This window comes from Sphaerodactylus townsendi, linkage group LG15, assembly GCF_021028975.2.
Source record: "Sphaerodactylus townsendi isolate TG3544 linkage group LG15, MPM_Stown_v2.3, whole genome shotgun sequence".
Lineage (NCBI taxonomy): Eukaryota > Metazoa > Chordata > Lepidosauria > Squamata > Sphaerodactylidae > Sphaerodactylus > Sphaerodactylus townsendi.
In genome coordinates, this window is record NC_059439.1 from 10,027,544 (window position 1) to 10,041,402 (window position 13,859).

The 13,859-nt window shown below is 43.5% G+C and overlaps 1 protein-coding gene across 4 annotated transcripts in view; it reads left to right on the forward strand.

Moving 5' to 3' along the window:
• The first annotated feature begins 12,714 nt into the window (after positions 1 to 12,714).
• The window catches only part of LOC125445124 (trafficking kinesin-binding protein 1-like), a 44,788-nt gene continuing 43,643 nt past the window's right edge, over positions 12,715 to 13,859 (forward strand). For 3 of the 4 annotated variants that reach the window (XM_048517984.1, XM_048517987.1, XM_048517986.1), the window contains exon 1: positions 12,715 to 13,006. In XM_048517984.1, the coding sequence (XP_048373941.1) occupies positions 12,868 to 13,006 (139 nt within the window). In that variant the 5' untranslated portion in view covers positions 12,715 to 12,867. The remainder of the gene's footprint in view (positions 13,007 to 13,859) is intronic. The other variant, XM_048517985.1, reaches the window with a different exon arrangement.

Consider the following 13,859-nt stretch of genomic DNA (forward strand, 5'->3'; position numbering starts at 1 on the left):
TCCTCTCTACCAGCTCCGGGCAGACACAGTGTTTGGCTATGACCACGGCGACTGGATTCACACGCCTCTCGTGGCCTCCAATGCTGCCAGCCGCCTGACCCCGCAACAGACTGAGGAGACCCTGGACTATTTCTGTAAGTAACCTCTGTTTGGGTTGCAAGTGGGAAGAAAGGGAATAATCAATGTAGGATGGGATAATAATATTTAGCATTTTTCTATGACTTTTTTCCTTACATTTGTTATTTCTGTAACCTTTACAACCAACCTGCAAGGAAGATCCTTATGATTTCTAGCACCTTTGTTAGCACACAGGTTACACTCTGTCCAGTTCTGGGCTAAAGTGGAGAGCTCCTAGTGATGGCAGCACACTGGTTAAGAAGCAAAACATGGATGTAAGTAGGGGGGGTTCTCGGGTTTGAACCCCCGCATTCATGTCCGAAGCTCCGCCAGGCCGTTTGTGGGTTTTTAAAATGATACTTGTCCCTATTCGGTTTTTGGCCTGCAGGGGGCACATTGTTTGGGCTAGCAGCAACAAACCTCTAGGGATTATGCCGAGGATATCCCTGAGATTGTCTGTATTTTGGTGAGTTTCTTGGAGTTTCAGGGGTTCCAACGTTATGGACTCCTAAAGGGAGTTCCGTCCTCCAGTCAGTCCACAGCCATTGGTAGCTAATACATGATGAAGGCTACATCTTTGAGTAAGCCCATAACCTGAGACCCAGTCCTGAACCAAACTTAATTAAACCTGGGTGGTATCATTAGGAGATTCTCCTAAAGATACCCTAAAAGTTTGGTGCTGCTAGCTTAACAATTGCAATCTCCTGACAGCAGTGGCACCCTCCAAACTTCTTGAGATTCTCCTTTTTAAATCCACCCCCTTCGGGCATAGATTTAAAGGGAGAATCTGAGGTCCCTAGTTTGTGAAGAAGAGTTTGGATTTATATCCCCCCTTTCTCTCCTGTAGGAGACTCAAAGGGGCTTACAATCTCCTTGCCCTTGCTCCCTCACAACAAACACCCTGTGAGGTGGGTGGGGCTGAGAGAGCTCCGAAAAGCTGTGACTAGCCCAAGGGTCACCCATCTGGCGTGTGTGGGAGTGCACAGGCTAATCTGAATTCCCCAGATAAACCTCCACAGCTCAAGCGGCAGAGCAGGGAATCAAACCCAGTTCCTCCAGATTAGAATGCACCTGCTCTTAACCACTACGTCACATTGAAAGTGATGCTGTTTCAGGGTGGGGGATAATCCACCCCAAAACAGCATCACTTTCAATGTTGTTTAACTAGGGATCCCAGATTCTCCCTTTAAGGTGGATTTAAAAGGAGAATTGGGGCTCTCTAGTTTAAACACCATTGAAAGTGATGCTGTTTGGGGGTGGATTCCAGCATCACAGGGGCTGCCCAGGGGGTAGGGGTGCAAAACTCAGATTTTGCACCAGGCTCCATTTTCCCTCTATGCCTCTGCCCAGAGGGGAGGGGCAGGGGAGGGCAGGGCAGGGGAGTCTGCCATACCCGACCTCGGAGAGCTGCTTTTATAAGCGCTAGGCCAGGGGCGGGGCTTGGGGAGGCGTGGCCATGCCCTAGAGGTGGGTGGGGGTGTGCACTTCCTCCTCCCTCCTCCTCCTCCTCCTCCTTCTTCTTCTTCTTCATTATCACAGTTGAGCTTAAATTTGAACATGAGGTTTCCCAGGTCATATTTTCTGCTCTTAACTATTATGCAACACTAGTTGTAACCCTGCTGGTCAGCTCCTAAATCCTATTTATCATTGGTTTTGCATGTTTAATTTTCTTACACATTTTCAAGCAGGGCTGTATGGGTTAGACACAGACCTTTAGAGGCCCTAAGCACTGAAAAGATTATGGTACCCCCAAAAGATTATGGTACCCTATATATGTAATTCAAAATACAAACTATAGTAAACCATAAAATATATAGGTGGATCCCCAACCCCCCACTCTCAGATTGGACTGTTAGATTCTAGGATGCATCAAAAATTGTTGGATGATTCCACAAAATGATAGACAGTTCCAAGTCAAACATGTTCTCCTGTGATGAAGGCAGCTGATTCTTAATGGAGGACATGGAGACAATAGATACCCCCTGGACTCTTCTGGAGCTAGCGTTGCCAGCGCTGCACATGAAATGCCAGGAGCTTTTGGAAGGGGGAGAGTGTGAAGAGAGCAGCATGATGGATGCTATGATATCATTAATGGGGTTTGGAGTGTTCTTTTGCTTCATGGAGAATACTTATCTTGCGTCTTCACAGCCCTAGCCTCATCATCTTAACGGGGTAATCCTAAACATGCATTTAGAAGGATGTACTAAACATCCAATGTAGTTAGAAGGATGTGGCTCCACTTAAGATTGCTCTGTAACCTGCTGCCCCACACCAGCTCCCATATTGCAGGGCTCAGTTCTGGTGTTTAGGAACCAACATGTAGCATCACTGCCAGCTCTGCAGGAGGCTCTAAATAAGTATGTTCTTTCTTTGCTGCTCCTTCTCCAAATCCCCTCCCCAGATTACTGGTAGCTAATCTTGTTTTAATAAGGTTGGCCAGGAGATTTCTGGTCTGTCCTAGAAAATGCCTGCTATTTTGAGCAGTGGCATCTTGCATTCCCATTCACACCCTCTACCTGACCTTCCTGATACCAAAAGAAGAGTTGGTTTTTATACTCCACTTTACTGCACCATACAGAGTCTCAGAGTGGCTTACAGTTGACTTCCTCCCCACCCCCCACAACAGACACTTTGTGAGGTAGGTGGGGTTGAGAGAGTTCTGAGAGAACTGTGACTGGGCCAAGCAGGCTTCATGTAGATGAGTGGGGAAAGAAATCCAGTTCACCAAAATAAGAGTCTGCCACTCATATGTGGGAGTGAGGAATCAAATCTGGTTCTCCAGATTACTAGTCCACAGTCCTTGACCACACTGACTAGGAAACACTATGAAGTAGATTCATGGGAGTAGATTCTCTTGGAAGGAAGTTGAAATAATAGTCCCAACTCCTTGCACCCTGTAGGACTGTAGGGGGATATGTGCATGTATTCACTGAGATGTGGTAAACTAGTGTCTGGGCTGGAGAAGGGGATTACAAATGTGAATGCTATCCTAGAACTGCCCTTCACCACATATAGTAATATTAACTAGGTTGAAGTTATTTTATCAAAGGATGTTATGTTATTGTCGAAGACTTTCACGGCCAGATTCAACTGGTTGTTGTGGTTTTTCTGGGCTGTGTGGCCGTGGTCTGGTAGATCTTGTTCCTAACATTTCGCCTGCATCTGTGACTGGCATCTTCAGAAATGTATCACAGAGGGAAGTCTGGACACAGTGTGTAAAAGAATTCCCTCTGTGATACACCTCTGAAGATGCCAACCACAGATGCAGGCAAAACATTAGGAACAAGATCTACCAGACCACTGCCACGCAGCCCAGAAAACCCACAACAACCAGATGTTATGTTACTTTATGCAAAAAGGATGTTATGTTAATATTACTTTATTTACATAACATTCTTTTAGCGGACATACTAGGAGCAGGGAAATTTTTAGGTAGTGGGAGTGTTGTGATTTCTTGTGACTGAAATGTGGTGTTGGAAAAGAGTTGGGCAGATACCATGGGCTGCCAAAAAGACAAATAAGTAGGTTCTAGATCAAATCAAGCCTGAGCTCTCCCTAGAAGCTAAAATGAGTAAACTGAAGCTATCATACATTAGTCATGTTATGAGAAGGCAAGTGTCATTGGAATAGACAATAATGCAAGGAAAAGTTGAAGGCAGCCAAAAAGAAGATGAACTGACACCATAAAAGAAGCCATGGTCTTCAGTTTGCAAGAGCTGAGCAAGGCTGTTAACAATAGGATGCTATGGAGGACAGTCATGTATAGGGTCGCCATAAGTTGTTATCCAGATGTTATGTAATACATAGATAAGCGTTGTCAAATCACAACCAAGTCATGGTGACCCCATGGGCTTTCAAGGAAAATGAGACACAGAGGAGGGGTTTACCAATGGCTTTCTCTGCAAAATCTTCCTCAGTGGTCTACCCATCCAAGAACCAACCCTGCTTAGCTTCTGAGATATGACAAAATTGGGCTATATCACACCAATTTCCTTCCCATGTTATTTAACAGGTGATGTTATTTACCTCTGTGTTATTAAAAGTTTCACCTGACCATTTGCACAGTTTAAGCCTCTGTTTAAAAAACAGAACCTTTTTTCCCCATGTCAGACATAGGTCCTAGGTGGAGGAACCAGGCCTGGAAGAGTTCTCTGCAGAAAAGCTCCCTGGCAGGAGTGAGTGCCTCCTCGCATGTAAACAAACACAAGGAGAGCCCACTACAAGTCCACTGTGCAGAGAAGAGCCCTGATGTTAGCGTTCCATGCATAATGGGCCAATGAGAACCAGGCCCAGGGATGGCTGTAAGTTGTTCAGTTCTCCACAGGCTGAAGTAGTCAACAGAAACAGCACACTGTTCAATCCATAAAAAGCAAACCGCAGGTTTTTAAAACCTCAGGTTGCCTTATAGCAATATGGGGGAGAAAAGGACTCGTAACCCTTTGTCTCCTCTGTTTCAGTTAAAAACTGGGCTCCCTCACTTCTTTATTTGCATTTTAAAGGAAAATAAATTGCTATATTTAAAGATACATGTATCTTTAAAATGTTAATGGCACTGCAAGGAAATCAGTTCCAAATCACAAAATTGGTTGATGATTGAAGAGCTAAACTCCCTCCTTCCTTCTCTGCACAGCCCTGAGGCAAACTGAGTCTGCTCAAACCTGCCACATACATGGCATGGACAAAAGGAGATGCAGGATATTTCCTTCATCTGTTTCACCCTGTACATCAGTGCTTCCTTTCCATAATTTTAATTCATATATTATTTTGGGTGTTGATGCTAATGGTTCAAACTCATTCTTAACCTTGTGCTCCGTTGGAGAACCATATTGTGTTAGCAATCCTCTAATTGTGGTTCTGGACTCATTGCAACAACTGCTTTTGTTACTTGGCAATCCCAAACATTACAGCTGTCTTCTCAATGATGGAAGGAGCCATACAAGACACATATTTATGGAGAACTGGCTTAAGCTTTATTGTTTATATATATTATATATATTTTTTGTAGGCAGGGAGGTGGTACAAGCGATGAATTTATTTCTCCTGGTCTTTCTTGATGGTTCCTCCTTTCCGACTGTGTCATAAACGGACAAAGCAAAAGGACTGGACAGTGTTTTGGGAAATCATTAGGGATGTACACTCCAGCTGCACAACCTGTTGTCCGCAGATTCTGTGGGGGCATCATGTTTCCCCTTCTGGAGCATTTTCCAGAATAGCCCAGAATCCCTTAAATTCTGACATCCCAACTTTCAATTGGATTGTTCTTTCCCTGTATGCATGCAGTATCTGGAAGGATCTATACATCTCTTGTGAAATATAGAAATAGATTTTGTGAACTAGTTCTTTCAGTGAAGAAAGCATTACATATTGTGCTTGCCCTGGAACCGGCTGAAGAGGTTATGAGAAAAAGCTATGGCTCTGTGGTAGACCATTTGCATTGCGTGCAGAAGGGTCCAGGTTTAGTCTCCTGTATTTCCAGATAAAAGGATCAGATGACGATATTGAAGAGCTTTTCTTGAGCCCCTAGACACCGCTGCCCGTCAGACGAGACAATGTTGACCTTGACTGCTGACCATGGGTCTGGCTCAATATAAGGCAACTTTATGTGTGTGATGCTCTGTTTCTGTCATCATTAGTAGTATTCCATAATTTGTTGGACCATCACATTTGCAGCCTCGCTAAATTCTAACAACTATCACTAGAGGGAATATGATGTTAATAGCATAGCTTACTGTTAAACAACTCAATGAGCTACCCTGGGAATTTCTCATGAAATAACCATGCACTATATTAGTTATATCTCCAAGGTTTTATTTCTTATTTATTGCTTATTGCTTATTTTTTAAATTATTATTATTTATATGGTTTTGTGCACCCAGTTCCCCCATTTTTGGCAGTTCCTCACCATGTTCTCTCCTGCATTCTCTTCTTGGGGGAGGGGCATTTTTCAGCTTAGCAGGAGGGAGGAATGTTATGTGAGAGGAGCAAGAAGGCATGTTGTGCGTCATGGCAGTTAAGTTCAATCTTGTGGCTAATCTGACGAGCTAATCAGATTGCATTGACTCATGTGGCCCAAACAGGGGGTCTAATTTTAGACTGGGGATTGCTCTTGACCAATCTAGGTTTCTTTTAGAATGTCCATTGGGCCTCTGTGTTGTCTGCCAATCCGAATAGAAAGTGTTGCAGTCTTTGGCACCAATCATTTGGGTGATTGAACGCATAGGTTTTCAGCATGTGGTTCAGGGTGGTATCAAACTTCTCTGTAAGGCCTTTTGATTGGGGATGATAAGATATAGTGGTTAAATGACGGACTCAACATGCTTTGAATAGTTCCTTTACAAGCTGAGACATGAAAGGCATTTCCTGATCTGTGATTATTTTATTTGGGAATCTGAGTCTGGCAAAAATAGTTAATAGTGTGGTGGCCACTGTTTCCGCTTCTACACCTTTTAGTGGAACAGCCTCTGGATATTTTTGGTGTAGTCTGTTGCAGTAAGTTTGCAGCAATGCCTGCCTCTGGTGACTTGCGAAATAGGATCAACTATGTTTACCCCAGTTGAACTTTGAAAAGAGTTTAGTGACAACAGAAATCAGTTGGAGAAACTCTTTTGTCTTGTCTTGAGCTATTCCCACCAGCAGACAGACTTTGCCAGATTGGAAGAAAGTTTTCATATATCGCCAGTAGAACCTTGCTTGATGAATATGGCCTCTGGTCTTATTAATACCTAGATATCCAGTTAAAGGTCATGTGCTAGTTGTAAAACGTGCATCCTGTATTTGCATGGCACTACCAGCTGTGTTCTCTTTTCTCACATAGCAGGACCTTTCTTTTTCCATGCAACTCTATAAAGTCTACTGGTCCATTATCTTAAAAAGGCACGGGCATTCAATAGTAACATCAGCACCAGATGTTTCAGCTGCATTCCACAGTTTCTGAAGAGATTCATCTTCTTTGTGTTCATTTAGAAACTGTGCAGCATGATCTGGATTTTTAACTCTGCTTCATAAACTAAGTTTTTGTGGTGGGCTCTGAATTCTCCTGTAACTTGAGCTGTCCCTCTGGTCACAATATTGGTGTTTTTTTCATTGCTTGGCTAGGTTATTACCAATTAGTCTGAGCACTTCTTTTTCATCCCAAACTCCCATATGCCATTTTCCAGTAAAAATGTTTGTACTGTATGGGGATTTCAGCAATTGGAACTTCAAATTCCAGGCTGCTTACCCGCTTTATGCAATAATATTTGTCAATGACATATTGTTCTGGAACCACTAATTTAGATTTATCGAGGTGATTTCAGCACCAGTGTCTCTTAATCCCATAAGGTTCTCTTTATTAATAGTCACTATTTCCATAAAGTTTTTGCTAAGATCTTCTTCCACCCTCTGGATCTGTAAAACTTTTGCACTTTTGTCTGTCTGTTGGCATTTGGTCAGCAGCTACAGTTTTGCTGTTTTCACTGTTCGTGTTCTCAGCTTTTTTAACTAGTTTGACAGTTTCGGTTCTATTAAGAGTTCTAGTTCTCCATAGTTTAGGGCATCTAGATTTTAGGTGTCCCTTCTCCTGACAATTATAGCAAACTATCCCTCCAGGCTTATTGTGCACTGGAATGGCTTGCCTTGCAGAGTTGGGATATGTAGTCCCAACTTTGTCTTTTGGACGCCATTCTCTTGGTTTTTTACTGGGATTTGGGAATAGGTTTTCCTCCAAATCTCCCTCAATTTCATCCAATAGTGAGGCAATTATCTTTAACTTTTTATCTGAGAAACCACCTAAATTGGTAAGAGACCTGTCTGTAAAATTGTTCCAAGCTGATCATCTGTTTCAGCTCCTCAAAAGTATTAATCTTGCTCCCTTCCATCCACTTATCTAGGGCTTTGTCTATGCAGCTCCCCATTTGGGTGTACTTTTCCTCCGGTTTATGTTTTCTGTCTCTAAATGCTTTGGGGCTTTGTTCAGTTGTCAAGCCAAATCTAACTTTGACCTTTTCTTTAAATATATTGTCGCTAGATGTTTCCTCATCTCTTAAATCTGAATAAACTTCACTTAAAAATTCCACATATCTTTGGACATAGAAACAGCATTCTACTTTCATCAGGTATTTCTAAATCTTGACACGTTCTCTCGAACCTGAATAGAAATGCCTCTATATCATCTCCTTTCTGGTACTTTGGACATTGTTTACTGTCTGCTGAGGGCATTTCTACAGAACTGTGTGGTCTATGCAACTCAGCCCTAGTTTGAATTTCTTTCATTTTTAGAAAAAAAGGCTCTTTCTCATGGAGTAATCTCGCCTCTCTGTTGCTCTCCTTTTCTTCAGCTGAATTTTGGCTAACTTCTCCTTTTCCTCGGCCTTAATCTTGGCTAACTCTATCTCAGCTGCCATTTTAGCATGTTCTTTTTCTGCCTCCACCTTTGCCATCTCAAGCTTAAGCCTCCTAAGCTCTCGTTCCTGACTAATATTCTCTTCAGGTGAGGTAGCCTGCTGTGCCAACCCCACAAGCCTCCTGGGTTCTCCTAGGAGGTGTCATTTCTGACAGGAATTTTTTTGTGTTCCACTAAAATAAAGTAAATACTTTCTTTTACTGATAACTAAAAGTGGTGGGAATACTTCTTTGCGGGTTTTGTTTTTCTTATTATGGTGCTGCTACCAAAAGTATTATGGCGAATGCCCTCTGTCCTGCCCTGTCAAGCTGCTCTCAGGGAATTTTCCTGCCAAAACCTTAAACTGTCAATGTGAGGGCTCACTGAGCAGTTTTCCACTGTTGTAGCATAGTTTAATTTCCTCCCTTTGTTTAAAATAAAACCAATAATACCCTGTTTCCCCGAAAATAAGACAGGGTCTTATATTAATGTTTGCTCTAAAAGATGCTTTCGGGCTTATTTTCAGGGGATGTCTTATTTTTTCCCCATGATCCCCCCCCCCCCCCCTGACCAGATCAGCTGCACCGGGGAATCTGTAACTAGGGCTTATTTTTGGAGTAGGGCTTATATTTCAAGCATCCTCCAAAAATCCCAAAAAATCATGCTAGGGCTTATTTTTGGGGTGTAGGTCTCATTTTCGGGGAAACAGCGTAATAACTAAAAGAGTAAGAAACTGCTCTATAATGACAGCGGAATGTGTTCTGTCAAAGACCAGTATCTTTTTTTTCCCTGTCAGACTCCTGAAATTAAGGCACAAGAGGTGTTGCACTTTAAAGCATGATAAATAAGCAAAAGTTTTATTTATAGGAACTGAACAAGAGGTTGGCAAGGTAAACTTAAATGCCGCTGCTGCTTAAGGCTGTGACAGATACAATCTAGTTTCTGTGCTCATTGTACAGGATTTCTAGCAAGGATGGTTCAAGAAATTAGTCAATAAAGATGTTTCAAAATAATGTGAACATTTGTGCTTCTTTTTTCATAGAAGACTTCCACTAGACTTTCCAGTCTGCTGTTTGACAGTGGAATACACTGCCTTGGAGGGTGGTGGAGTCTCCTTCTTTGGCGGTTAGTAAATAGAGGCTGGATGGCCATCTGTCAGGGTTCTTTGATCGTGTAATCCTGCATGGCAGGAGGTTGGACTTGATGGCCCTTGTGGTCTCTTCCCTTATGATTCTATGTTTCCAGACTATGAAGATCAGTTCCCCTGGAGGAAATGGCAGCTGCAGAGGTTGGTCTCTATATTGCAGTCTCTAGGAGAAACAGACATCCTAGAGTGACATCATAGATGAGCTCCACCTACACTAAGACCTCCAAATTTTGTTCTCCTTAGTTGGAGAGTTAATAGTTTCCCTCAAAATCCAGGCCATTCTCTAAAGTATAAAGTCAGGTTATCATCTTTTCAGCTGCTCTGAAATTGTTCAGCTTCCCTGGTGGAAGCTCCAGCCTGCTGGTGAAAACTTATTCCATTATTAAAGCCTCAGTATCAATTATGTATGTCTCCCTTTCCACGGTGATCAAAATGTCCATACATGTAGTGCTCTTTTTAATGGCCTGGTGCAGTAATAAAATGATTGGACTGGATTGAAATGCCCAGAGCCCTGTGGATAGCAGCCTGGTCTTGATTCAACATACAATTCTATATATAAGATTGGTTACCAATTTCCTGGAAAAAGCAACTCCTGAGTTAACATTAAAAACCCCCCAAAATGACTATTGAAGTCTTAGCTAACGAAAGGTGAAAGTTTTGATGAGAGTCTGACCTACCTTTGCATGATTCACTAAAGTGAAATAGTTATTTTAGGCTCCAAATGTTGGTTGTAACCTGTTCTTCACATTGATTCCAGCCAATTGCTTGTTTCTTGATTGTTAATGCAGTCTCTTTGGAATCAATTGCAGTGGGGTACAACTAGTCCTGGGAGGGAAGGGAGATCTTGTCACATCTCAGAGGCCAAGCGGGGTCTGTACTTGGGAGGGAGACCCCCAAGAAAGACTCTGAAGAGGAAAACAACAGCGAACCACCCCTGCTTCTCACTTGTCTGAAAAGCCCCTTGCTGGGTTTCCATGTCAACAGCATCATGACACCCCTTTATACACACACAACCAGCCCTAAACACATAGCATAGGAAATGCCCATTGGTGCTACAGTGAATTAGTCTATTCCCCAGAGATCAATTTATCAATGGAAATCTGATCATTCTCTTTTTAGGCTTCCCTTGTGGAGACATTTAGATCACCAGCCCTCTATCAAGGTGAGGCTGTGCCTTGCTTATTTTGAACATGCCACAGCTAGGGTAACCAAGGGGCCATTTGTTTATACTAGGCCTCCATCCAGTGTCTTTAATGGCAATTTGATCTGCAGATTTTAACAGGTGGTAAGGATGTGTATCTCTATGCACTGGCAGTGTTGTCTCCTTTTGAGACCAGAGCCCTGTGGGATTTACCTCAGTTCTGCAGGGCCTGTAAGACGGACAGTGGTGGATTTAGATCAAGGGAGGGCCTAGGGCCGTGGTGGCGAACCTATGGCACTCCAGATGTTCATGGACTACAATTCCCATCAGCCCCTGCCAGCATGGCCAATTGGCCATGCTGGCAGGAGCTGATGGGAATTGTAGTTCATGAACATCTGGAGTGCCATAGGCTTGCCACCACTGGCCTAGGGCCATTCCACCCAATCCCCCACCCTCACAAATAGAGGAAGATGGATGAGTGTATTAAACAAAATTGATGACAGGTGTTTAAAATTCTGCAATTCACACTTCCTTCTCTTAAAGATGTTATTGCTAAAAATGATTGAGGGGAAAATGCATAAATATTAAAATTAACACTATGAAAAACTTTTTGCCATAACCAAATTTGGTAGACATTTTGTGGAACAAGCAGGAATTTTTAGGAAAATGAAATTTACGTTTCCTGTTATAGTCTTCTTAAAAAGCCCAACCTTTGAGATTACAAATATCATACGCCTTGGCTGGAGACACCCTAGATTTTGAGGCCCTAGGCTTCAGTCTGCTGAACCTATAGGTAAATCTGGCACTGAAGACCAAGATGTTCTGCCTGGCCTTTGGTTGAGGGCAGTATCGGTGTTATTCTCAGCTGGCCTCTTTCTTTTTCCTATTTTTGGGGGGGTGGGTGGGTTGGTTTTTTTTGTTTTCTGGTTATTCAAGTTTATTGATTAGTTCCCTCCCTCCCTGGGTTTATGGTTCCTTCCGCACATGCAGAATAATGCACTTTCAAACTGCTTTCAATGCTCTTTGAAGCTGTGCGGAACAGCAAAATCCACTTGAAAACAGTTGTGAAAGTGGTTTGAAAATGCATTATTCTGCATGTGCGGAAGGGGCCTAAGAATAAAGAAGGATGCTATAAAAGCAAACTAGATGTGATGCATGTAGTTTTTTAATTGTATGAATACATGTCTGTGAACCACTCTGAGCCTGTTTTAACAGGGGAGAGTGGTCAAGAAATCCAACAAGTAAGCAAATAAAGAAAACCCTAACCAGCTCAGCCCCAACTGGCAGCACTTGATGAAAAATGTGGTAATCATGTGCATAGATTACTTAGAATAAGATGCAACAATCATACTCCCTTGGCACATGTGAAATATGTTTAGCAAAACTGGGGATATTAAACAGCGGTTTTAAAAAACACACTTTACTATTCCTTTTTCTCCAGTGCATTGTGATGAATGGAAGGAAAATTCTCCTCCAAAGTAGTGAGTTCAGGAACAAGTCTGCCCATGTCTACTCAGATGTAAGTCCCATTTTCCTCAATGGGGCTTACTCTTAGGACTGCCACTCCAGAGCATAAAATCAAGGGGAGGTGTGTTTACTCTGGATTAAGTAATCCAGAAACACTACAGAGGAACAACCCACCCTTCCATTCAAAAATACTGCAGAAAGATGGAGCTGGGAGACTCCATCCTGCTACAGAACAAGGGGGGGAGCTCTGCAGCTCCTTCCTTTCCTCCTTTTGCAACCCCCAAAACTATCTTTCTTACCCCCTCACAAGCATTTTAGTGCCAATTGCCAACTTGTCCTCTTTGCTCTGCTATTTGCTCGGAGGCCATGCTTGGAGCAGGGCCGTTAGGTTTTACACCCCCCCCCCTCCTCCTCAAGACTACCCCCTCTCTTCCAGGTCGAAGTGGGCTGTTCCTAGCAGGTGCTGAGCAGACTCTATAAATAAGGGTGGGTGGGCGCTAGCTGCAGGCTGCGTTGCAAGAGAGCGGGCAGGTGTGTCTTGCTGTCTCGTGCGTCCTGGGCGCGCATCCCCTTTGCTATTTTTTTTTTTTTTTGCAAAGCCTGCGAGTCAAGCAGGCTGTCGTTTCCTCCGGCTCCATGTTGCCCACCGAGGTCGAGGACTTGCTGGGCTCGGACGGCACGGAGTTTTGGACCAGCCCTGCCTTGTACGACGAAGTCAACGGGAACACGGAACTGAACGATAACACGGATTTCATTTCGCAGGAGCTGGAGGAGGGTAAGGAGCAAGCGGGGTAGATGCGAGGTGGGGTGGGAGCGGGACGGCAGAGGGCTGGGCGGAGAGGCGTGCGGATCCGTCTCTTGCTCTCCCTGACCTTCAGCTTCCTGGTTTGCTTTCCTCCTCGCGGGATGCTCATGTTTGCACGGCCAGATCCGTTCGGGTACCCAGGCGTTGCGTCATGAGGATGGGTTTGGGTAGCTTTTTGGACATCTTTCTCACCTTCTTCTTGAGATGCTGCTGTGTTACCAACTCTGGGCTGGGAAATTCCTGGAGATTTGGGGGTAGACCCTGGAGCCAGAAGGGTGAAGGAGGACTGGATCTCAGAGGGGAATAATGCCATAGAGGCCATCTTCCGAAGCTGTTCTTTTCTCCAGGGGAACTGACTGAGCCTTGTCCTCTAGAGATCACGTAATTTTGAGAGATCTCCAGGTCTTAACGAGATAGTTGGCAACCTTGCACTTGACATAGGCAGCCAATTGGTCTGGACCATAGTAACTGTCTGCAGGATGCTCTTTATCTGAGCAACCTCCCTTTTTTCTCAGGTTGCCCTGATTTTCCAAGTGATGCCTTTCCTGCCCCCCCACCTGTATCTGTGGATTCAGCAGTTACTTGACAGCTAGAAACCATCCTTTCCTCATCACTTTATCCCCAAAGCCTTTATTTTAGTTCCGCCTGTTGAGACTCTTGTTTAAATCCTAGGCCCTTTTTTGAAAAGTGCAGAATCTCGCTTTGACTTGTAAGCGTACAGTTTTATCTCCCAACAGGATTGAGTGTTCTAACCATTAGTGCAATCCTAAAGAAAGTTACTCCAGTCTAAGGTCATTATTTTCAATGTTTTACACTGGAGTAA